Source organism: Artibeus jamaicensis, unplaced genomic scaffold (genome assembly GCF_021234435.1).
Source record: "Artibeus jamaicensis isolate MK-2021 breed Jamaican fruit bat unplaced genomic scaffold, CSHL_Jam_final contig_908, whole genome shotgun sequence".
NCBI lineage: Eukaryota > Metazoa > Chordata > Mammalia > Chiroptera > Phyllostomidae > Artibeus > Artibeus jamaicensis.
Window position 1 is genome coordinate 5,653,466 of NW_026522009.1, and position 24,784 is coordinate 5,678,249.

The 24,784-nt window shown below is 34.0% G+C and overlaps 1 protein-coding gene across 3 annotated transcripts in view; it reads right to left on the reverse strand.

Moving 5' to 3' along the window:
* The window catches only part of EPHA5 (EPH receptor A5), a 327,487-nt gene that overhangs the window by 81,239 nt on the left and 221,464 nt on the right, over positions 1-24,784 (reverse strand). For all 3 annotated transcript variants that reach the window (XM_053655038.1, XM_053655037.1, XM_053655036.1), the window contains 3 exons: positions 14,483-14,607; positions 4,833-4,992; positions 218-323 (listed from right to left, as the gene is read on the reverse strand). In XM_053655038.1, coding sequence (XP_053511013.1) covers positions 218-323; positions 4,833-4,992; positions 14,483-14,607 — 391 coding nt within the window. The remainder of the gene's footprint in view (positions 1-217; positions 324-4,832; positions 4,993-14,482; positions 14,608-24,784) is intronic.

Below are 24,784 nucleotides of genomic sequence, written 5' to 3' on the forward strand. Positions count from 1 at the left end.
AATCATACTCAACAAAGGGCAATTGTGTGCTTAAAAGTTAGTGCTAACAGGGTCAAGGCAAGGTTTAAGAAATACCTCATACATCAAGGTTCTCCACGGATATGTGTATTGGTTCCTTGACTTGTTTTGGGATGTGTTTAATGAACAGACAAAGGGTCAGTTAAAGGTGGGGAAGAAATCAGTTGCAAAAGGAGAGAATCACAGCTTCCGCCCTTACCTTCCACTGAGGAGGAAGCCAATAACCACTGCCAACAAAATGACGCCAACTGTCACCGACACAGCGATTATAGGAATCTGGCTTTGATCACTGGAGGCTGCAACTGCTGATGGAATAGACAGAAAATTGAGCTTGTGGTTAATGTGATCATATGAATTCAAATAAGAGCTGCTTAATAGTCAGCAATCAATGCATGTTTTAAGCAATTCACCCACAATGACTGAGATTTTCCTTTAATATCTTTTCTCAAAAGTGTATAATTGAAAACATCTTTAGCAAAAAATATTTACTATCCAAATAAAAATAAAAAAAGTAGGTTGCTGATTATTTCCTTGTCATCATAAAATACGTGTAATTGTTTGAACAGCAGTCATCTAGGAATCTTAGGTTCATATGATAAAATGCAACTTAATCCTTGATTTCAAACATGTTAATCTGAATAGGAGGTGCTAAGTCTATGAGATTCTACATGTTTAGAATTTGCATGTGGCTCTTCTCTGGAAATACTTGTCTCATGACCTTAGATTGGACTTTTTTCAAATAAACAGATTACAGTCCAACAGGATGTGATTCTGACCTCAGTGAAGTTGAATGTAATATCACTATTCTGAATACAATTTTAAACAGTATGATTCAAAACAAAGTATGGTCAGAAAGTATATTTTATAAGTAGTACCCCTATTTGAAAAATATCAAGGCATACATTTAGAACTAAATCTGCAGAAAAATTAGATTTGTTCACATTTTTTCTTTAAAATACATGGATTTAAGAAACAAATACCATGTGATCTCATCTTTAACAGGAACCTAAACAACAAAACCAACCAGCAAGCAAAATATAACTAAAGATACTGAAATAGAGAATAGGCTGACAAATGAAATACTTTATATTTTAAAAATACAATTATAATAATAAAAGGAATATGGACAGGATTAAATAGCTATAGCTAAATAATCAGGAAAATGTTTCTTTGTGCTAATAACTGAATCCAATTAAAATAAAAAACTCAGAGAGTAAAATACATTTTGCTAATGTTCTCAAGAAACCCTCAGCAGGATACCCTGGAATGCTTACAGTTTAATGGAAATCATTTTGATAAATTCAGAGTGGCTTCAGTTCACCTCCAAGAAAAACTGCAAGTCATCAGAATTAATGGCAATACTATTTTCCAAATTTTGTTTTTACAAGCTCTTAGATCTTGGGCCAAATTTTGGCCCAGATAAGTGTTGGATTTCCAAAACACTTCTCTTTCTATTCTTGTCACCTGTCTCTTGATTCTTCCTAACCCAAACTGACAGACACTCTGACCATCTTCTTGCACTGATCTACACTTGCAGTACATTCAGGCCAGTCTTCAGAGCCCACTATCATCTGCTCCAGGGACGTGTACAAAAAAAGAAGAAAACTATTATTTAAAAATCTAAATCTATGATCTTATTTAACCCCTTCTTGGACTATGATAGTTGCAATTTAATGTCTCTTCACCCTGTTTACTCGTATTCTTTTATACTGAGGTCTGTGGTAAGTGTTTTAGTACTAGTGAGCACTGTAAATAGGGTAGAGCAAAAAAACCCAACACTATCACTAATAGACTTTCCTACAATTTGTTTTAGTAATCTCTAAACACAGATTACTTAGACCATAGATTTTTCTGTTTTATCTTTCTTTTTGGAAAGAGAATTTTTCTCTTTGTGTCTAGACAAAATTGTGCAAATGTGCCCCATATAAGTTATTTGGATTGGGCTCCAACTGCTACTTCAATGCTTTTGGGTCTTATTTATTCCAACAAATCATCCCATAATGAGTCTTTCTCATATTCTCAATGCACAAACCCATTACTACTTCTTACGTTTTAGGAATGTCAAACTTTATAGATTAAAAAAAAGTGATTGAGTCCACACTCCATTGTTAAATATAATTGCATAACCTTTTGCTTTACCTAATTCCACTGTTAGAGCCCTTTCAGTCTCTCCCAAGATGTTCCTTCAAAGATCTCTGTCAAAAAGGAGTGCTCATTTCCTCTCATTCTCACTTCTTTTTTGGTTACTTTTCTGCTACCTTCAGGCCAGAACACACATCTCCTCTTCAAGAAACAAATTCTTATACCTAAATTTAGTGACATCAGTTCAACTTGAGTTTGAAAACAGGTTCAATATTTACTAGACCTGTGGGCCAAGGTAATGATTTAACCATGTAAATTCTCATTTCATTAATTTCTAAATAGGGATAATTTCCTGGAATGATCATAGTTCTTTTAAGATTAGAGATTACACATAAAAGCACTTAGTGTGGAACTTCAACTACTGCAGGCTTAAATAAATTGTAAAGATTGTTTCTACATATTGTTATCTTCTGTTTAATTTGCCATCATTATTTTTTCTTATTTTTCAGTGTATCGACTGACTGATCTAGACCTATCCTCTTCATCTGAGACCCAACTTTATTAAGGTCTCTGAGACTTCTCTTACTCCTTTGAGCTCTATGCATGATGTATTTGCTAAATGCAATGAGTACTTCTCCATTTACCTCCATGTGCATTACAAAGGTATGTGATGTTGTTGACCATATAGTTTATTTTTGAACCTCCCCTCCTCTTGAGTTGCATAACAGCAGATAAGCCATATTCTCTTCTTCCCACTCTGAAGCACTGCTTTTCCAGGTTTGTTGGCCCTGCATTCTCTTTCTACACCTTATAAGTGAGCGGTTCCTGAAAAATGCTGGCTCCTGATCATCTATACTTCTCTCCACCTCTCATTTTCTGTCTTTCTCTCTTCCTATGTCCTTTTTAACCTCCCTCTCATAAATACTTCTTTGCTCCATGACACCAGTTAACTATAAATTGGAGAGTTAGCCCCAAATGTATGTCTCCAACTCTTATATCTCTTCAAAACACCACTGTATTTTGAAAAGACTGTTTTTCCTTTATTTAGATTTTATTTTTGCATGAAAATGAACTTGTATAAAATTAGCCCTTATACTTCATCTATCTTCAAGAGCCTTAAAAATCCATCCATAAATAAACATACAATAAATCAAACCAGACAAATTCAATCTCTTTTTTTAACTACCACTAAATTTTCTTAGTGCCTACTTACCCATTAACTGCCAAATATGTTGTGGTTTTTTATGGTTTGTTCATGTTTTATTTTTTTCCCTAATACCACATTCACCAATTTGATTAAAATCTGATGGAAAATATATACAGGTCTTTTAAAGATGAAGGTATTAAAGTTTGTAAAGTCATACTACTAGAATATGATCCATAATGCTTTAAGTGTTTTCTTTGCCTCCAAAGTACACACATACAATGTTCAAAAAGGTAGCTTTAACCTTGTTTCTCTGATCAGTAAATTAATAGATACTTACTACCTAAGGAAGAAAATTTCCAGTTTCTCCCAGTGTGGTTGGGAAATCACACAAGCAATATGCACTACTAATGATACCAAAATGGAAACAAGGCCTATGAGAGTGGCCAGTTTATATAACAAGCCTTGTATCAGAAATCTAGTTTAGGGTACAAGGTGTGAGGTTAAATCATCGATCCATTGTCAATATAAAAACTTTGAGATTAATTTATTCTTTACTAAAGAACTTTTCTGAATTGTATTAAGTGTTCAAATATTAGTTTCAATTAAACCTCAGACATAGGATTTTTTTCATAGAAATATGACTTATAATTTTGACATGGTACCATAGTCTTTATAAAATTAAATAACACTTAAGGAGCTACTTTTTAAATAATAAAAAGTTATCTTCTAGATAATTTAGTCAACATGCTCTAAAAGAGTTTACTTGATTTTTCTAAATATCTGTATTTCAAAGGTTTGTTAAAATTTGAATTTAATGATTTTTCTAATCATTACAAAGTGAATCTGATAAGTAAGCACTCATTTTGTTGGTTTTCAAGAGGAGGGAGTATGCATTTTATTATATTTCAAAATCACTAATTTTTATATAGCTTGGCTTTTTATATTGTCTATAATTATGTACATATAAACAAGGAAGTCATTATCTTCCTCTAATCCTGCTTTTAAAGACAAGTAATTAAAATATTTTGTTCGACATTAAAGAGGAAAATTTTTGTGCTATTTTATGGAAAAATGGCACAGAAATGGTTTTCTAGAAATATTTCTATATCCTTCATCCAGAGATGCTGCCAGGGATTTTGCTTTTTTAGCAGCAATCAGATTAGTTTCTGAGAGCACTATTTTCTTGCCAAATTCAATACTAAGGAAAGCTCCCTGTGGAGTTGTCATAGAAAGACTAAGCCTCATACCATTGTTCAATAAACCAAGTAAAAGGTAAATGGCCATAATTCAATAAGGTATGGGAGCAGAGGGGAAAAATCTTTAAAAGCAAGATTTAAACATTTCTTGAGGATCTCCTGATGTTTCATCCCCCAGTAGAATTAATCCGATGAGGAGTAGGGACCAAAGTGTTAACCTGCTAACCAACCAAAATAGTATGACACAGCCTTCCTACCTGAAAGGGTCACAACTGGGAGAGAGAAAAGGCGTCAAGAGTGACAGAATGCCTGGGGAGAGTATTGATCCACTGGCTCTTTTCTGGGAACCATTACAGAGATATGAGTTGACAGTAATTAAAATGACTTACACACTGGGATGGTTTCAAACTCAAATCTTCGACTGAAGACACCGTAGCCTGCTGCTGTCCGTGCTCGAATTTGGAAGATGTACACTGAAGCTGGTTTCAAGCCCTCTGCAGTTATGGTTGTCTCTTTAGATTTGATAATCGTGTAGCTGGTCTCTTGGTCCTTGGGTGAATCATGTTCATACAATAAAAGAGTCATCGTATGATTTACTAGTGATAGCAAAACTTAGAATCATAGATAAGAAAACAAATGAAAAACTAATATATTTGTTCTTAGTACAAATATAATGTTTTAGAAAAAAAAGCACATACACAGTCTAGGTGGGCTAGTTATAATGTTGTCTAGAGCTCATACATGGTAGGTGACAGATTCTTCATCTGTCATACTCACCCGTCATCATCTATCATCTGTCCTCTATCATACTCATCTTTGGCAAAAATAAATTTGCAAAGTTAAAATACAATTTTAAGGAGATACATTATTTTACATACTCTAGTACTGTTATTTTTGTGCTTGTTTATATCATAAATGTTCTATTGGAGCATATTGAACATGCTGTCTACTCATAGAAAAGGGTGACAGGGCCTCATACACTACCACATACACTACCAGGTAAGACTCACACTTTATATCTTTAGTGAATTTGATCCAAAATCATATGAAGGGCTTGGCAAAAGGAATGAGAACTTCACTAGAGAACTTTCATTTCAGTTTCCTAAGTCTAAATGAGTATTTTAAAAAATGTATACGAGCTAATTTATTTTCATTTAAAAAACTATTTTACTAATTTTAAACCTTTTTTAACTTTTATAATTTGTGTGAAATGAGTAGTGAATGGAGATAGAGGACAAACAAAATAATTGGAAATGTAGTTTGAGAACATACAAAAGAGGAACTGGTTTTATTGTGATTGCTGGGTAGAGTCTAGGCTAACACCTGTAACTCCTCATGTCTCTGAAGTTACTATGCTGAATATAAAATCTTAGACTTATAAAAATTTAAAACACACAGTTCCTGCTTTGAATCTTCTCCTGTCATATTTTTCTCTGTGAATTCTTGACTAAACTTATCTTTCCCTTAAGGAGTTTCCATATGTATTACTACAGTCTATCTAATTTGATAGAAATTAAAGAATAAATTAAAGTATTGCTTACATATTCTTTTATCTTTTTTAAGAATTGCCCTCTAATTACAATAACTTGATTGATGTACTGTAAGCCATCGTTTTTGAAACATTTCAGGGAATTTTGTGTTTACAAATAGAACTATTCAGTGATTTTTTTAAAAGATCTGCTCTGGCTGGTGTAACTGAGCACGGGCCTTCGAACCAAAGGGTCACGGCTCAATTCCTAGTCAGGGTACATGTCTGGGTTGCAGGCCTGTGCCCAGCAGGGGGCACATGAGAGGCAACCATACATTGATGTTTCTCTCCCTCTTTCCTTCCCTTCTCCTTTAAAGATAAATAAATAAAATCTTTTAAAGCATCTAATGGAAATAACATGTAAAGTCTTTTTTATCCTAAGAGAAAAATACTAAAAACAAAAATATAACATTTATTTCTCAAGAAATCTATAAGGAATATGGTTATTGTTTACCATTCATAATGCTATTCAAATGCAAAACAAAAGCAAAGCACACTCCTTCTCCCTTGAAGTTTACAATCAATCGATGGCAGCATGCCACATGCATTACTTTAGTGAGAACACTGAAATCACCTGCTAAAACACAGCAAGTTCATTCTAATTTTTATCTCCAGCTTTTACTCAGTAAAATTAGGGTAGATAATTGGTGTCTGGATATTCTCAGAAATGTTGTAAAAATAAAATAGGTAACATATGTGAAAACACTCACGAAACTAAAATATGTTTTTCGTCATACTTACAATTTTAATTTTAATAATTTGACACATCAAGTCATCTTCTATCTATGCATACTACCAGCAACACAATCTAAAATACTCTTATAAACATTCTCTTATAGCAGTTTTGTTATCCGCCATTGAATATCATCAAACATATAAAATTATTTGCAGTTTAGGTATATTCTAACCTCTCTTAATGAGTATAATTTCTAATACTGGTCTAATGTCTAATCCAAATAGGTTTCCTGATTAATTCCATGCAAACGATTGATCTTTATATTTGTTAGCACAAAGATTAAAATAGTACCTAATCTTTAAAGTGTTTAGGATTTTTTAAGAATTTTCCAAAGCATTGACAGTAGATAATTACTTTCAGCCAAGATGGAAGTGCATGTAGACATGTTTCACCTCCTTGCACAGCCATAAGAAAGATCATAACTAACTTCAAAAGAGAAAACAACCAGAGCTACCAAAATATTGAACTGTATGGAAGTTCAGTAACCAAGGATTTAAAGAACAAATATTCACCTACATTCACACATGGCAGATAAAAATAGTGGAGGGCACCTGGCAAGCAAATGACCCCAGACCCAGGCTAGACTGTGCAGCCCAGAGTTCCAGCACCTGGAAAGTAAAACCTTGTAACTTCTGGCTATAAAAACCAGTGAGGATTAAGGAGGCAGAAGAAACTGCTAGTCTCATAGGAGAGTCTGTTTAAAGGACCTGCACAGTCCTAGAATTTATGCAAATGTACCCAATCTAGAATTCAGCACCAGGGTAGCAGCTAGAAGGGCATCAGTGACATGCCAGAAGTGGGGGCAGTGAGTGCAAATGTAGCAAGAGCAACGAAAAAGCATTGTTCCCTCCTTGACCCCTCCCCCATATACACTACCATAAAGTGGTGAAGAGGGTTGCCCTAACCTGGCAAATACCTAAGGCTCTGCCCCTTACAACCTAACAGGTATGTTAAGAAAGGGAGTCAGAGAACCTCTACCTAATACACAGACACAAACACAGAGAGGATACCAAACTGAGGAGAAAAAAGAAATATGGCCCAAATGAGAGAACAAAACAATCAGAAAAAGAGCTAAGTGAAACAGAGATAGCCTACCTATTAGGCGTAGAGTTCAAAACACTGGTGGTAAGGATGCTCAGAGAACCCCTTGAATATGACAAACACATAAGCAGAGAAATGAAGGCTACACTAAATTCACAGGGAATCGAAGAAAAATTCACAGGGAACCAACAGTGAAGGAAGGAAGTCAGGGTTCAAACCAACAGTTTGGGACATAAGGAAGCAATAAACAGTTAACCTGTACAAAATGAAGAAACAAACATTTTAGAAAAAAGAAAACAAAACAAGGAAAGAATGAAGAAGGCTCTAAGACATCTCCAATTGTGCAAACACCCAAATCATAGGAATGCCAGAAGAGAAGAGAAAGAGCATAAAATTGAAAAACATACTTACTTGAAAAAATGAAAGAAAACCTCCTTAATTTGGAGAAGGAAATAGACATATAAGTACATGAAGCACAGAGAGTACCAAACAAGTTGGTCCCAAACAGGACCACACCAAGACACATCATAATTAAAATGCCAAGGGTTAAAAATAGAGAATCTTAAAAGTAACACGAGAAAAGCACAGAGTTACCTACAAAGGAGTTCCCATAAAACTGTCAGCTGATTTCTTTAAGGATACTTTGTAGGCAAGAAAGGACTGATAAGAAGTATTCAAAGGATTGAAAAGGAAGGACCTACAACCAACATTACTCTACCCAGCAAAGCTATCATTGAGAATGGAAGGACGGATAAAGTATTTCCCAGACAAAGTAAAGCTAGAGCTCATCATTACCAAGCTAGTATTACATGAAATGTTAATGGGACTTATTCACAAAAAAAGATCAAAACTATGAATAGTAAAATGAGAACAAACTCACAACTATCAATGACTGAATATAGAAAACTAACAAAAAGAAAATTTTAAAAAAAACTAAACAACTAGAACAGGAACAGGATAATAGAAATGAGATCACATGGGGGGCTGTTAGCAGGTAGGAGGAAGCGGGTAAATGGGGAAAGGTACAGGGAATAAGAAGCATAATTGGTAGGTACAAAACAGACAAGGGGAGGTTAAGAATAGTATGGGAAATGGAAAAGCTAAAGAACTTATATGTACAATCCATGGACATGAACTAAGGGGGAAATGCTAAGTAAGATCAATATTGCGCAGACGGGACAAAGGGGAAACGTTGGAACAACTGTAATAGCCTGATCAATGAAATATACCTAAATACAAACATGTAATGAGTATATAATTTTATAAATTAAAATAAAGTAGATGATTAAGTCCTGTAAAACTTTACATACTAATGTAATTTTCTTCATTTATGGATCTTCTGTCACCTACTCTAATGCCTCTTTTACATGCTAAGGAGACAGATTTAGAAAAGCAGGCATTATCTTGATATGTTCCTTTAAAAGAGGTAAATAGCTTCTATAAACTATTGAGGTTACTGATGTTCTGAGAATGCTTAAGGTTGTGAGTGAATATGCAAGACTTTCTTGATAGTATTATACTTTGCAGTTTGGCTGTGATTAAGGCAGTAATTTTTAGTTAGAAATGATAAAATATCTGTTTGCTAATATTTGCAAAATTTTAAAGGGAATTTAAGTTAGGAAAATCTAGATAAGACTAAAGTTAAGATTTGATATATTTGATGGTTATGATTTTTACATAAAATATTAACATGTATAATGTAGAGAAGATGCTCTATTCATGAAAGAGCACAGGAATGTCCATGTTAGAATTTCAGCCACATAATTCAAGTATGTGTGTAAATGGGAGTACACAACTCAACCTCAGTTTTTTCTTTCAGATGTTAAATACAAAAAGCCCTTCAAAGTGAGAAGCAAAAAGCATTTACTTGAAGTCAAAGAACAGCTATTCGGTAAAGCACTGATTCAGGCAGAAGCTCAAGTACTGTTCTGATTAGGAAATAAGTGTGAGGGGATGTTATGAGTAAGGAAGAAGAGCAATTCCATCAATAGAAGGAAGGCATTTCTATTGATGCAAATAAGCTAACAAAGTTATGTCAACTCTAAAACTTTTTTTTAAATGTTCAGATTGGTAGTCATCAGACCGATAGTCCTACATATTCTTGTTATCTTTACAAAGTGTTCTTTGGGATACAATACTGCTTTAGGCCCAATCCAAAGGTTATTATTTGTCCTGTTTTAACATTTCAAAGGTTCCAGCCCTAAGGTGTGTAAGGCCTTTCCTCTGGCAAAGCAGCTCAGGCCCCATTTTTATGTAGCTTCATTTTTTAATTTTGACACTTAAAACGGGATGAAATTATTTATGAAGAGCATGTGAGCACACAGAGAGATATGGAGATAATATACATAGCACCCAGCAAAATCTTTATAATAAATTTGATCTGAGCCTTCAGCATGATGAAATTTTCTTCTATAGAAAAGAAAAACAAAAAAAGCTTACAAGGTTGGAAGTCCTAACTAATGAAGTCACGAGTAGCACATTTTGTGAAAAATTGCAAATCAATACTGTTGTCAAAAGAAGAGAAGAAAAAAGGAATTGCAAGGAACCTGGAAAACTGCTCCTTGAAATAATACAGTTTCTAATATAAGTTGAAGAAAATTATGCAACACTCAGATTTGTCTGTTAACACTGTACATATCCCAGTGGTTCTTTATCACAGGTCTAATTATATACATTGTCTCTTAGAGTGAGTTGAACACTATTTTATTGAAGGGACTTAGCTAAACATGTATCTAAGGGATCAAAACCCACAAATGCACATTTCAAATTATCTAAATATCTTCCAAAATTTGCCTCTCCTCCATTCCTTTCAATCACTGTTTTATTTTAATTTCCTACATATCACAAACCTATATACACCGCTTTAAAATCCACAGCTACATGACAGTGGGCTGCCAAGTCTTTGGTTGGTGAAGCGGCTTTTGCTGACTTCTTGCTCCCCCTCACTGAGCAAATGAGCTACATTTCCCCAGCTCCTTAGCAAAGCTCTTCACATGCAGGGAGGGGAGGGCCTCCGCAGAAGCCAGCTGGCTAACGCCCTGCCAAGGGGCAGCTTCCCTTAGCCTCTGCCTTAATTAAGAGATGGCAGTGGGCCCACCACCACGCAGGAGCAGAGAGGCCCAATGACCTCTATTAGAGCAGGGCAATTGCAGGCAGAAACGCCAGCTGGCAAATGTCTGAGCCCTGGAAAGCCCTGCCACCTGTGTCTGGCCCAGAGCCATCCAGTGAAGTGGTGGTGTCATTCTGAAGGCTCAAAACGAACTCTGGAAACCTGTCAGGACCCCTTCTTAATACGTGGAATTAAAATTCATTATCCTCCTTTTCTCTTGTGAGTGTTAAACAAAAACAAAACAAAACCTTACATGCATTTTATTGGAATGCTCCATAATTTAGCTTCACAAAAAAGTCTGGGATTTAATAGCTTCAATGTAAAATAAAAAATATTGACCTAAACAGTTAATAACTTCCCCAAATCATATTATATAAAAGTTTTCTCTGACTGTATTTCATGTAAGTAGGCAACCTATTACTTATTTATTGAGGATATATGTAGAACTCTTCCCCCCCAAATTATTATTCTTACTTTGAGTTATACTGACAATAAAATAAATACATCATTTTATTTAAAACATTAAATATAAAACCAAGTCTTATTGAAATCAATTATGATTTTAAAATAAATTGAACTATAAATAAAATTCCACAACATGAATAACATCTATAAGAAGGCATATTAATAAAAAAGAACTCTGTTCCACCACTTGTTGAGTAACTCTTTAAAAGCAGCTCAAAATATTATAAAAAGATAAATCTTTGCTTCCATATTATATAGGTGTGTGTGTGTGTGTGTGTGTGTGTGTGTGTGTGTGTGACTCATGCATATGCTGGGGAGTAATAGCAAAATAATAAAAGTTTTCTCATAAGAAGGAAAATAGGATAATTTCCTTAAAAACAAAAAGGAAAACTAGAGTTGGAAAAGGCAAGGAAACAGGATTCTCCCTAGAGTATTCAGAAAGGAATGTGGACTGGCTGACACCTTGACTTTAAACCAGTGAGAGGCATGTTGTTGTTCTGACATTCAGAACAGTATGATAACGAATATGATGTTTTAAGGCACAAAAATCACAAATGTATGGTTTTTGTTGTATAGGTATTTTTAGATGTCATTATGCATTCAATATTTTTAATCAAATTTAATTATAATATAAATTTGAAGACAGACTATTCACAAAAATTTAGCCTATGTTCATGTATATGTACACATATACAGATATAGTTATCTGTAGTAAAGTTTATAAAACTTGAATAATGAATATAATTTTTAATTTAACAAATTATGTTTGGATATAACATGTGTTTAAATTGTGGACCTGTAGAATTTGCACTTCAGTTTGGGTAAACGAGAACTGGTAAGGGATATTAATATAACAATATTTTACTTGATTTAAGTTATGTGTTTTTTATAATAAACTCTATAAACCATAATCCAACTTTTTTTTGTTTTTTTTTTGTTTTAAAGATTTTATTTATTTATCTTTAGAGGTAAAGGGAAGGAGAGAGGGAGAGAAATGTCAATGTATGGTTGCCTCTCGTGCGTCCCCTGCTGGGAACTGACCTGCAACCCAGGTCCTGCAACCCATGTGCCCTGACTGGGAATCGAACCGCAATACTCTGGTTCGCAGGCCAGCACTCAATCCACTGAGCTATACCAGCCAGGTCAACATTATTTTTTCTCAGATGTACTATTTTAGAGAATTGTTGGCAACTGATGTATTTGATAAAGTATTTTTTTGTGAAATATCTAACAAGTATCTTCATTATGTTCCCTAATGATCCAATAGTGACATGTAATGCTACCATTGTCATTCCTAAAACAGTAATTTCAAAAGTAATACTGTTTTGCTTATGCACCTATTTATAAGAGTAATATATGAACATTACATAGATATACAAGACCTAGAAAGAATATTTAAGTAGTGCTGTTCTCCCCTCCCCTCACACCCTACGGGTTTGTACTCTATTGTACCTTTACATAGGGAATTGTCAAAGAAAGAAAGAGAGGAGAGAGACAGAGAGACAGAGAGAAAGAGAGGGAAGGAAGGAAGGAAGGAAGGAAGGAAGGAAGGAAGGAAGGAAGGAAGGAAGGAAGGAAGGAAGGGAGGGAGGGAGGGAGGGAGGGAGGGAGGGAGGGAGGGAGGGAGGGAGGGAGGGGGAGGGAGGGAGGAAGGAGAAAGAAAATATATATTCTATAATGTGATGAGTTACTTAAACATTTCAGTATACTTACACTCTTATGTGCATATGTATATGTAAAATGTTGGGGTTTTAAGTAATTTTTATTAATAAGAAATCAGCATTTTAAGATATTGTGTTTATTTATTTTTAGAGAGAGGGGAAGGTAAGGAAAAAGAGAGGAAGAGAAACATCAATGTGTGGTTTTTTCTAGAGAACCTCCTGCCAGGTACCTGGCCCACAACCCAGGCATGTGCCCTGAGTGGGAATTGAACTGGTGGCCCTATGCTTTGCAGGCCAGCACTCAATCCACTGAGCCATACCAGCCCAGGACTGAAATCAGCATTTTTAATGATATTTTTATCTTAGTATAGCAAGAATCATGTATGTCCCCTCTCTTTTCCAATGTACTAACTTGAACTATTTCCTAAATATTGCAAAGTAAGTTTTTAGACTTCCTCTTACTTTTCTCTCTCTTCCTTAAGAAGGAAAGGGTGATATGAGTCTGAAAGAGACAGTTTAGTAACTGTGGCTTCCCTCTTTGGATCTTATACTCTGCATTATATCTACAATCATCCCCACTCCTACTTTCATAGGATACACACTCCAAGTAGTGTCCAATTAGAGGCTGTTTCAGACACTCACCTCTCTCAGTCTCCTGTATTAGAACTCAGGTGGCTCTAAGTGGTGTATGCCATTCAGATTCAGACTACAAACACCACAGTAAAATGGGACTGGAAGTTGAAAACTCATGGTGGCTACCTATTTCAGCAAAATACTTGTGTCCAGCTTTAGAAATGAGAGACTCATCTTTAGTTTCCATCTACACTTTTCCTTTATTAATAGCTTGCTTGGTTATGGATCCAGAAAAGAAAAAGAGGGATGATTACTCCCTTCAGACCTCAAATACTATCATAACGAAACATGTAAGAGTAGACCTAAGAGGCAACTCAGAGAAGACAAAGACATTAAGAAAAGAGAGGGAACGTGAGACACATGCTTCTAATTTTGGAGCCTAAAAATAAACTTATTTTAAAATAAATTTTGTGCTACAATGTTAGACTTTGTAATGGGTTTTTAAAAATTATTCATGACACACACCTTATCTACTCATACGTTCTTCACAGTATAGGTATTACGCAGGGTCTCTGAGCTCTATGCCTGCTTCTTTGTGCCCTGCACCTCACTTACTAATGAAGGTCAACAAGTTGAGTGTTTGTGGCACTTTGAAAGGTCCTATGACTTCATCTCTTAATGCTGTGAAATCTAGTTAAGGTGACGTAGACTATATGGCAGTATCCAGGCAGCGTACACTATTTGGAAGTCGAAGAACAGAAACAGAGTGCTTCCTGTACACTCTTAGCCTCCATCATCATGACTGCAGAATCGATTGTCATTGATTTACACATAAAATTGCAACATGTCTCTACAAATTGGATAATTGCAGTTGCTAAAATGCAGAAAAATAGGAGAGACAACATACTTTATTGTGTTAGTCCCACCTTTTCAAAATATTTGATTTCGTACTCCAGGATGATTCCATTGGGGCGATCCGGCTCTTGCCAAGACAAAGAGATGCTGTTCTTTGCAATCTTCCCTTTTTTTACATTGGTGACTGGAGAGGGGGCTGCAAAATAGTATAAATAAAGAGTCGCATGATTAACAGAACCCCAAAATTACAACTGTGTATAACATATATTGGCATTCTTAGAATGTACTATAATAAAAATCCAAAATAATTAATTTTTCTTTTAACCTGGAAATAATTTTTCTCTGTCTATATAATAAAAGATTTATAAATTGTAAAGCATTTTACAAATATAAATCAACTAAGTATCCTGAGAATTTTCTGTAATAAAACTGTAGTTACATAGAATCTTAAGTCTGCATTTTTCTAAAAGTTTATAAACATAAATGAATTATTTTACATTTTCTTAAAGAATAATGATGTTTTGGATGACCTGTTCTATCTTCTGTATTTAAAATCTATAGATTCTGTATAATACATACCATTATGCTATTAGATAAGTAATTATCTATATTACTACATTATAACATCTTTAAGGTTCTTTAACAACTATTATTTTTGATATCGTGTGGTCCCTATAATTATTATTAAATTAATATATTAAATACAGTGTGCTTTACTTCAAAATATATTGTAAAATATTTGGTATATCTCAAAAATGTGACAAATGAACATTTTCTATTGTTTACATTTCCCACAAATAATTCATGAGAAGTAACAAACACGGTGTCTGTTGTTATTTGTCAACGTCTATTAAATGACTACATTTATAATTAAAATAGAAAAAGTATGCTAATTCACATATGTCTGGATATTTTAAATTTCCAGGCTGTGACATCATAAAGGAGTATTGAATGATGCCATGGCTGGTGTGGCTCAGTAAATTGAGCGCCAGCCTGTGAACCAAAGGGTGGCTGGTTTGATTTCCATTCAGGGCACATGCCTGGGTTATGGGCTAGGTCCCCAGTAGAGGGCACATGAGAGGCGACCACACAGTGATGTTTCCCACCCTCTTTTTCTCCCTTCCTCCCTCTCTGCCTAAAAATAAATATGTTAAAAAAATAAATGTTGACTAATATTTTTCTGATGTAGATTACTTTTATTTTTGCAGCCTTTAGCTTTTATAAAAGACATAGAAAATACTATCATGGACTAAGAATGATATGTGTATGCGATACAGTATATATTGGCTATATGTATGCATGTAACATGTATATATGTGTGTATATATATATATATATGATGTTAAAGATGTCAGCCATAATGAACAGTGTATAACAAGAGTCATAGGCACATCGATATCAAAACATTATAAATAGCGTCACGTATCTCATAAAATTAAATTATGTACCTATATTCGATACATACATTTATATAAATATATACATGCATATATATGTGTGTGTATATATACATTTATGTGTGTGTATATAAAATTAATCAAGACTAGAACACAACCCAGAATTTCAGATAAGGATCAGCACCCTCTGCGACTGTTCTTCAGCAGCTTTGCCCAGGCCTTCAGCCCTCGGGCACTTCAGATACTCCTAAGGACCACTGCACTTGACATTCCTCACTCAGAGGTTCTTCTCCAGAGCTCTGTTCCTTTTCTCTGGGTTTCTCACTGAGACTTTGCGTGTCTACTTTACATCTTGAGCAACTAACTCACCTCATCCCTTCTGCTCACTATACCTTCTGCTCCTTCAGTGTTTTATTTTTCTCCTTAGCTCTTGCACGCACACCATCTAATATGCATGTCTTAATTATAATTTGCTTTTTTAAGTCCTATCAAGGTGAGTGTAATTTCTGTGAAGGCAGGAATATGTTTATTTTATTCACTGCTGACTTCCCCAGACTTAAGAGCAGTACTTGGGACAGAGAAGTGTCCAATAAGTACATATGGAATGAATGACTGATATTTAAAAAATGAAAGGAATATACAAAAACCTTATTTTTAAATTACTGTCAACAAACTTAACTGTTAAACTGAAGGGTGAAGAATGCCTTTTAATAAAATTAAAATAAAAAGACATATAATCTGTAAGAGAGCAAAATTTGTTAAGTTTCTCATGTTTTATAGACCTATAATAGGGTGATGATGACTTTGCTATTTTAATATGTACTTCTATTCTTTTAATCACAGACCTTTGTGAGATTCAGGTCCAAATACTACATATTTTCGGTCTTATTTTGTTTTCTTTAATATGTCCAAGGCCACAAAAAAATTCTGAAATTTTATAACACATAGTGGCATATAAAGACCAAATAATCTACAAGTACTTTCTTTTTAAAAAATATTTTATTTATTTATTTATTTATTTATTTATTTATTTATTTATTTATTTATTTATTTTTAGAGAGGGGAAGGTGGGGAGAAAAATAGGGAAACATCATTGTGAAGTTACCGCCTGCATACCCCCTACCGGGGACACAGCCCACAACCCAGGCACGTGCCTTGATTGGAAATTGAAGCGGCAACTCTTTGGTTTGCAGGCTGACACTCAGTCCAGTGAGCCACACCAGCCAGGACTTCAGGTCGTTTTGAAACTGCAGCTTGTTTACTCCCATGGAAGTTGTAATAGATCAGCATTTCCCCCAGTCACATTGTGGCATAGACTTAAAGTCCCTGTTGTTCCCTAGTGAGGACCAGTCATGCCATACTCTGTGCCATAGACAAAGCATCCAGAAGACAAGAAAGAAGAAAAAGTAAGACATGGAACCCTCTAGTTCATCAAAGTGTTTATAGCAAAGTAGCAAATTTACTGAAGTAGAAACAGTAATAGAGGCTTAGAGAAGACACTGAATTTTTTTAGCATGCTTTGATCATTATTAGCTTTATAAGTTGTCTTGAATTATGAATTACACTGACTTTTCCATTATTATTATACATTTATTGCATCATGTTAGTAAATATACAAAGTCTTGAACTTTCTTCACTTGCTTTACTACTTTACAACATTCCCTTTTTGATACCTGAATTTCTTAGACAATTCTTAGTTTTCACCTATAATACTTAATGGAGTTGCCACCTTTCTGTGCATAAGTTGCATTTCATTTGCATGCTCTAAGAAGGCAAAAATTAATTTGGCTTCATTCACTGTTATATTTCCAGAACCAGAAAATTATTTTTCATACACAGATTTAATAAATATTTGTGAAATGCATGAGTTACTAATGGAAAATACATGCATCATCACATATCACTCAAAACTGAGTTTGTCTCATCTTAGTTTCATATAATAAGATTTTATTAGGTGGAGGTTTGTGCTTTATTTTAAAACTTAATCAGTCATTTAATAAAATAATCAATCATTTTAGAGCAAAGATATCAAATAAGAATCAACACACACTTAACCAGCCTGAAGTAGAATACTTTGTTATTTACTTACATCCATCAAAGTTAAACAGAAATTATGTAGCTATCAAAGACTGCTTGATTTAATAACATCATTGTTTGCCAAACTTGGTTTTCTCAGAGGTTGAATACAGAGTGCTCTTTAAAAATGGTTCAGAATCAGGAGAGAAGCCCACTTCTCAGCTCAGAGTAGGTCAGGAATAATGTCCTCTCTGGCAAGACCATCTCTGCATCATTTGGATAAAAGCTGCTCAAAGTGTGGACTCTGACAGCTCCTGGGGACATGATGACGATGCCCAAATTGTGAGTGGCAGCACTCCTGTCCACTGCACGGTGCTTTACAGAATCAAAGGCATCAAATAACTGTAGCCAGATTCCTCAATATCAAGAGCATGTTTAATACATCCTATTCATTTTTCTCACTGATACATTTTGCTCATTCTTCACCTACTCAAACTTTTATTAAGTAAGCCTGGAACAAAATGAGAATGATGGCATAGAACATTTCGGCTTACTAAGTAAAACTGTTAACTTCCCTAGTGTTAGAAGAACAAAAAATACTAAAGGAATCAAGTTGTGAATAAAACAAAATAATTTACATAACCTTTGAGCTTTACCTTTTGTATATGTGGAAACATTCTAAATTATATCTGTACTGCAGTTTTTCTACTGGAGCTGACGTTTGAGTACCAGTATAATAATCAAAATAACCATCCTTTGGGCTAAAGTTCCCATTGTAGACTAATTAGTTTGTCTCTTTGATTTTTCTTAAACTTAAAATTTAACATAGGTTTGTATTTTCAGAAAGATTACAGTGATGGTGCAGATAGCTGCCATACACCCCATACCTAGATGTCCTCAAATGGAACATCCTACAACAGTGCATATCTGTCACCATCAATGAATCAATACTGATGCATTATTATTAACCTCAGTCCATACTTTATTTAGAATTCCTTAGTTTTTACTTATTATTATTTTTCTGCCCCAGAACCCCATGCTGCATACTATACTACACTTAGTCATCAAGTCTTCTTAGGTTCCTCTTAGCTATATTAGTTTCTCAAACTTCACTCAGTTTGATGACTTTGACAGTTCTGAGGCATACTGGTCAGGCATTTTGTAGACTATGTCTCCATTGGGATTGATTTGATGTTTTTCTCATGATTAGACTTACTTTAGTTAGCTTTGGGGGGAGAAAACTACAGAGGTGAAGTGTGTTTTCATGACATCATATCAAGGATACACACTATCAACATAACCAATCACTGTCATGTTAACCTTGATAATGTATGATTGTATTGATTTGTTTTCTCCACTGTGAAGTTATTCCTTTCTCTGTTTTTCTCTGCTGTGTTCTTTGGAAGGAAGTCACTATATGTTGCCACATTTAAGGGACAGAGAGTCATGCTTTACCTCCTTGAGGCTAGAGTATTTGGATAAATTATTTGGAATTCTACACAAGACACATGTCTATTTTCTCTTATTTATTTACTTATTTATTAATTTATTTATATCAGTATGGATACATGGCTATTCTTACAATTTGGTTCCTAATCTAGTAATTTATTTTTTGAGTCAAACTATTAACCTTGATCATTGAATACTCTTTCAGCTAGTTCTTATATTTTTTTAATGTATCCCCATAATTGTGAGTTTGTCCATTTCAGATATCACTTTCATACTTCCTGGCACTATAACATCAATTTCTCCGTGTTCATCGTGCTTATTTACTGGCTCAGCCTTAAAGGCGGTTATTGTTCCTAGTAGCACCAGTTTATCTCATTGGAAAATACTGTTAGAAACCAACACCTGGATGACAGGTTTTTTCCTTGCTCCTGGTGTCATTGCTTCTTGGATCTCTCAGTTGACACAAACAGAAAATAAATACACCTATATTAACTTATGTATATCTATAAACATTCCTATATAACTATAAATATATAAAAATATATGTATATTCACTTAAACATGAGGTACTGATGTCGCCTGTTCTGACTAGTTATCACACAGACCATTCTAGCTTCTTCACCGTACTTATCTGTAAGCTCCCTCCCCAACTGCAGCTCCCACCATCCATCAACCATTTACTTCAATTCTACGATACATGTGTAGTGATTAAAGCATTGCTAAACTCTATCTCTGGCTTTTTTTAAAAGATTGTATTTATTTATTTTTGAAGATATGGGGAAGGGAGGGAGAAAGAGAGGCAGAGAAACATCAATGTGTGGTTACCTCTCTCACACCCCCTACTGGGGACTTGGCCCACAACCCAAGCATGTGCCTTGATGGAGAATTGAAACAGTGACCCTTTGGTTTGCAGGCGAGCACTCAAACCACTGAGACACACCAGTTAGGGCTCTTGGGCTTATTGATAGTGATAAAATAACTCTCTAACCTCTCATAGGCACAAGCAATGATTTTCAACACCCTGTAATCCATTATGTAAAACATAGCATGTTTTCTTAACTTTTAAAATACAGAAACCTAAGGGAAGGCAGTGTCCCCAGATGGAAAGAGTGCCAGGGCACAGGTAGCTCTGAAATCAGAATTGGCTTCAGATCCTTTGGCAGAAGGCTGTTTTCTAGCTGTGTGTGATACTGTTTAAGTTATTTACATATGAATGTACATTATATCTGTAAAATAAAAACAATAATTCAAATATCATAGTTTTGTAAGGCTGAAATTTGATTTTGTATGTACAACACCAGGGTAAAACTGAATGAATATTGTTTTAATACCAATATAACTAGAAAATACTAGATAATTGTTTTAAGATTTTTGTAATGGATATTCTATAACTTTTTAATCCTTTCAATCAAAATCGATCAAATTTATTAGCTTTTTTTTCTAAACTTGGCACTGCTCTAAATGCTGGATAAGATCAAAAGGCAAAGTACCTATACAGATAAAATGTTCTTATTTTTTACATACAGTGGATTTTACAAGTCTACATTAATAATGATAGGGAAACATCCTTGCTAACCATAACGTTTTTAATGAGCAAAAAGTGTTGAACTTGTGTTCATTAAATGATCAGTAGTTCACTTAGTATAGAGTAATATCTGCTTCACTCTTTAAAGGTAGTGGACCTGACGGAAGCATCAAACTTAACTGTGTTAAATAGAATAAGAAAATATCACTCATCAGTCTCTGTACCCAATGCTATTTTTCTTGGCAAAAATAAATTATTGATAGAATCAATTATTGGATACTTGTATTTAAAAAATGTTTGTCCATTTATTTGACTTCTCTACCTATATTTTGAGTCTGAAAGCTTTGAGAAATGTAAGACAATATTGAAATACTTTCAGTATATAAAAGTCTATCAATGTGTGAAATCTTCCTCAGATAGCATTTCTTCTATTTCTTTTGCCCCATTATTACCCCCCCCATGAATAATGCATTGATATTTACTTACATACAAGTTTTAAAAATACATGTATCTTAAATTTGATTCCATAGGTCAAAAACTGGCCAAGTAGACTGTGGATATTCACCAGCTGGAAGCCACCTCTTATCTCTGCCATGCAGAATTTATTGTGTTTAGGTGTTCCTTGCTATCCAGGTGATTCTGGGCCAGAAATATTAGAGACTTTAGGATTCTCCAGAAAATACTCACTTACAAGATCAGACTGGGGCCAAGGGTTCTGTTTTTAATAAAGACTCCAGTTGATTCCCTGTATCAGCAAATTTGGGGAAGTATTGAAAGCAAACCACACTTGGGATTAGTTCTTTTAACAAAATATGTAAACTTAACAACCTGAGGCTAGAAACTGGGTCATTGTGTATGTTTTAGGAATCTTTGGCTCACTTTATTGGCTGCTTCATAATTTTTCTTACTATGTTTGCCTTTCTTCTTTGGGGATTGTTTCTTCTTGTATTTGATATTTTCTCATTCCTTCAATATTTCTTTTGTTGGTAAATAGATTTGTTTGCTCATTCATACATAATATGGTTTAGTTCAATGAAACTATAATCTCCATAAAATTAGGAAAATTAACCCTGGCTGATGTGGCTCAGCAAATTGAATGACAGCCTGACAACCAAATGGTCACCAGTTTGATTCCCAGTTGGTACATTTGCCTAGGTTGCAGGTGAGGTCCCCAGTGTGGGGTGCATGAGAAGCAAGCACAGATTGATGTTTCTCTTTCTCTTTTTCTTCCTCCCTTACCCTTTCTCTAAAAAATGAATAGATAAAATATTCTTGAAAAAAAAAGTTTGGAAAATGTGTCTTTTTTCCCTATTGCCTGCTTAGTCCTTAGATACAAGTATAGATATAGATATGTTGTGTTAAGTGTGTCATCATGGCTACTTTAGTGAAATGAGCCATGATGAAATTACATTACACTGTTATATTTGCTTGGGGTGCATATCTATCATTTGAAACCAAAAAAGAATAACTAGATTTCCCAAAGTAAGTGAGAAATGCAGTTGTCGAATTAAATTATAAATATCTTTAAAATTGTCAAAACAAAATAAATAGGGCAGATATTTTCCAATATATAGACCCATTAATTTTACATTATATACATCATATATTTCATATTACAAATATTATGTGTGCATTCTATACTTAATATATACTTATTACTACATTGTCATTTGATACAACTGGACCAAGAAAAACAGCTACAGTGCAATTGAACACAACAGCATTCATGGTCCCTTCTAAAGAAGAGGGTATTTTAGGCGTTTCTTTCTCAAATAAAAATTCAATCTGCTCATTTGGACAAAACCTGCAATCATTCCATCTTAAGAGCCTGCAACTGGTTCTTTTGGTGTATGATACCAGTGAGTTTCAAAACAACCATTTCACAAACACCTGGCTTTAAATGTCAGGAGATCTAGGGAGATGATACCTTTTATAACACCTATGAACGGAAGTATTGCATGAAGTAGTTTGTTTTTTTCAAAGACTTAAAATATTAAACAAAATTAACTATTTTCAGTAGGAAATAAAAGCAACTCAATTGCAAAGAAGTAGTTTTTGATGTGATTACACTTAATAGCATTAAACCATTCAGATGCTTCAAATATAATTTCAAAGTCATATTCACAATAATGTTAGAAAAATAGCAATAATAAAAAAGGGAGCTATTTCACTGGTATTTATAGTTACCAGTGTTACAATCATACAAATCATACAAATTACATAATATATATAAATGAACAATATGCAAAAGTGACAACATGCCACTTTCTAGGTACCAAAATTAGTCTCACACCAAATAACCATAGACTGTTTTCCATTTATCACTTCTTATTGCCCTATAATAGAATTCCCAGTGAACATAATGGTGTCAGTGTCAGTAATTATGTAAACTTAATAACCACAGTGTCCATTTTATGAGAAACAGCTTAAACAATTGCTATAGTTATCCTTTTAAAAATTGAGGAAATATCTAGCAAATAACCTGGCACAGTTAGAAAACTATAATTAATACAGTATTCTTCATTTACATTATCTTCTTGAGGCTATACACCCATGAAAATTTTAATATATTTATCAATATTATACCTTAATTACAAGATGTGGCAATTAATTTTATAGGTGAATAAATAGTAATTAGGTCAACAAACATGTTCATTACTCCCCCTTTTTATGTAAGAAAAAATGAATTGCCATTTATAAATATATATTTTATGAGGTCTTGTTAAACACAAAATAAGCCACTAACAGTAACAAATGCACAAAGTGGGAATTTTAGTTCAATTTTTAATTGCTTCAAGGTTTCACAATCTAAATAAATCTGATCATGCATTTTAAAAAGCAAAATACACAAATTATATATATATAAACAACGCATTTTTTCTTTCCCAATTCCCATTAGAATTAATGGGAATTAAGAGAACTACATTAGCAATAAGAACTACTATTTAATTCAACATAAATCATGATAAATTATCATTTATATATTGATTATTTACATAACCAAATCTATAATAACATAAAAGATCAAGGTCATCAGATGTCCTTTCCCTAAATAGGTTCTTCCTGAGGACATTTGCCAAGAATCTTTTAAAAACTGAAGTTTTGTCAGTAGAAACAATAAAATAAACTTTATGGCTACAAAATAACAAGGATGACCTGGGTAGTATTATTAGCTGATTAAAAATATATATTATAATATTTCAAATAATATAATGCATAGCATCAACCTGACAGCCTATCATTAGAGAAATGCATGATTAATAATAATGGTAGCTAGTCAGCCTTTCAAAGTTTACATTGTATTTTGTTCCGAGTTAATAATTTTATCAGATATTTAATTCCTCAGCTCTTACCATGGGACTAATTTCAGTGAATGAAATCACATATTCACCAAGTTGTGGGAAATCTCACACAGTACTCCAGTTGCATGCAAGGCCATTTTCTACTCAGAGTGATCACAAAGAGAAATGTGTAAAGCCAACAAAATGTAACACTATTTATTTGCTATGAGAAGTTTAAATGACATAAGGTCCACATCTGTTTCCTTGGAGTGGTGGTGTGTGCTCATATTTAAAAAATAAATATGAGCACACACCACCACTCCAAGGAAACAAGCTTAAAAATGCAAAATTTTTGTTGTAAAGTGCACAAGATAATGCATTGTGTAAAATTTCAGTTATTAGAACTAAGTCAAAATTTGCTTTGAAAATGTTTAATAAATGATGGCTAAATCAAATGAACAAGAACATTTGTGAGTGAATAGATGGTAAAGGAGTTATAATTACCTTATTTGATAGCACATTTATTCATGAAAACCAGGTGGGCCAGACCCTTTATAGTCTAAGCACTTAATATGCATTAGATCACTCAATCCTTCTAACACACCTAGAAATTAAGGACTATTACTGTCCCCTCTGGAACACAAAGAAGTTAAGTGACTTGCCCAATCAGCCTGCCAGGAATTGTGAGATCTAAGCAATCTTGCT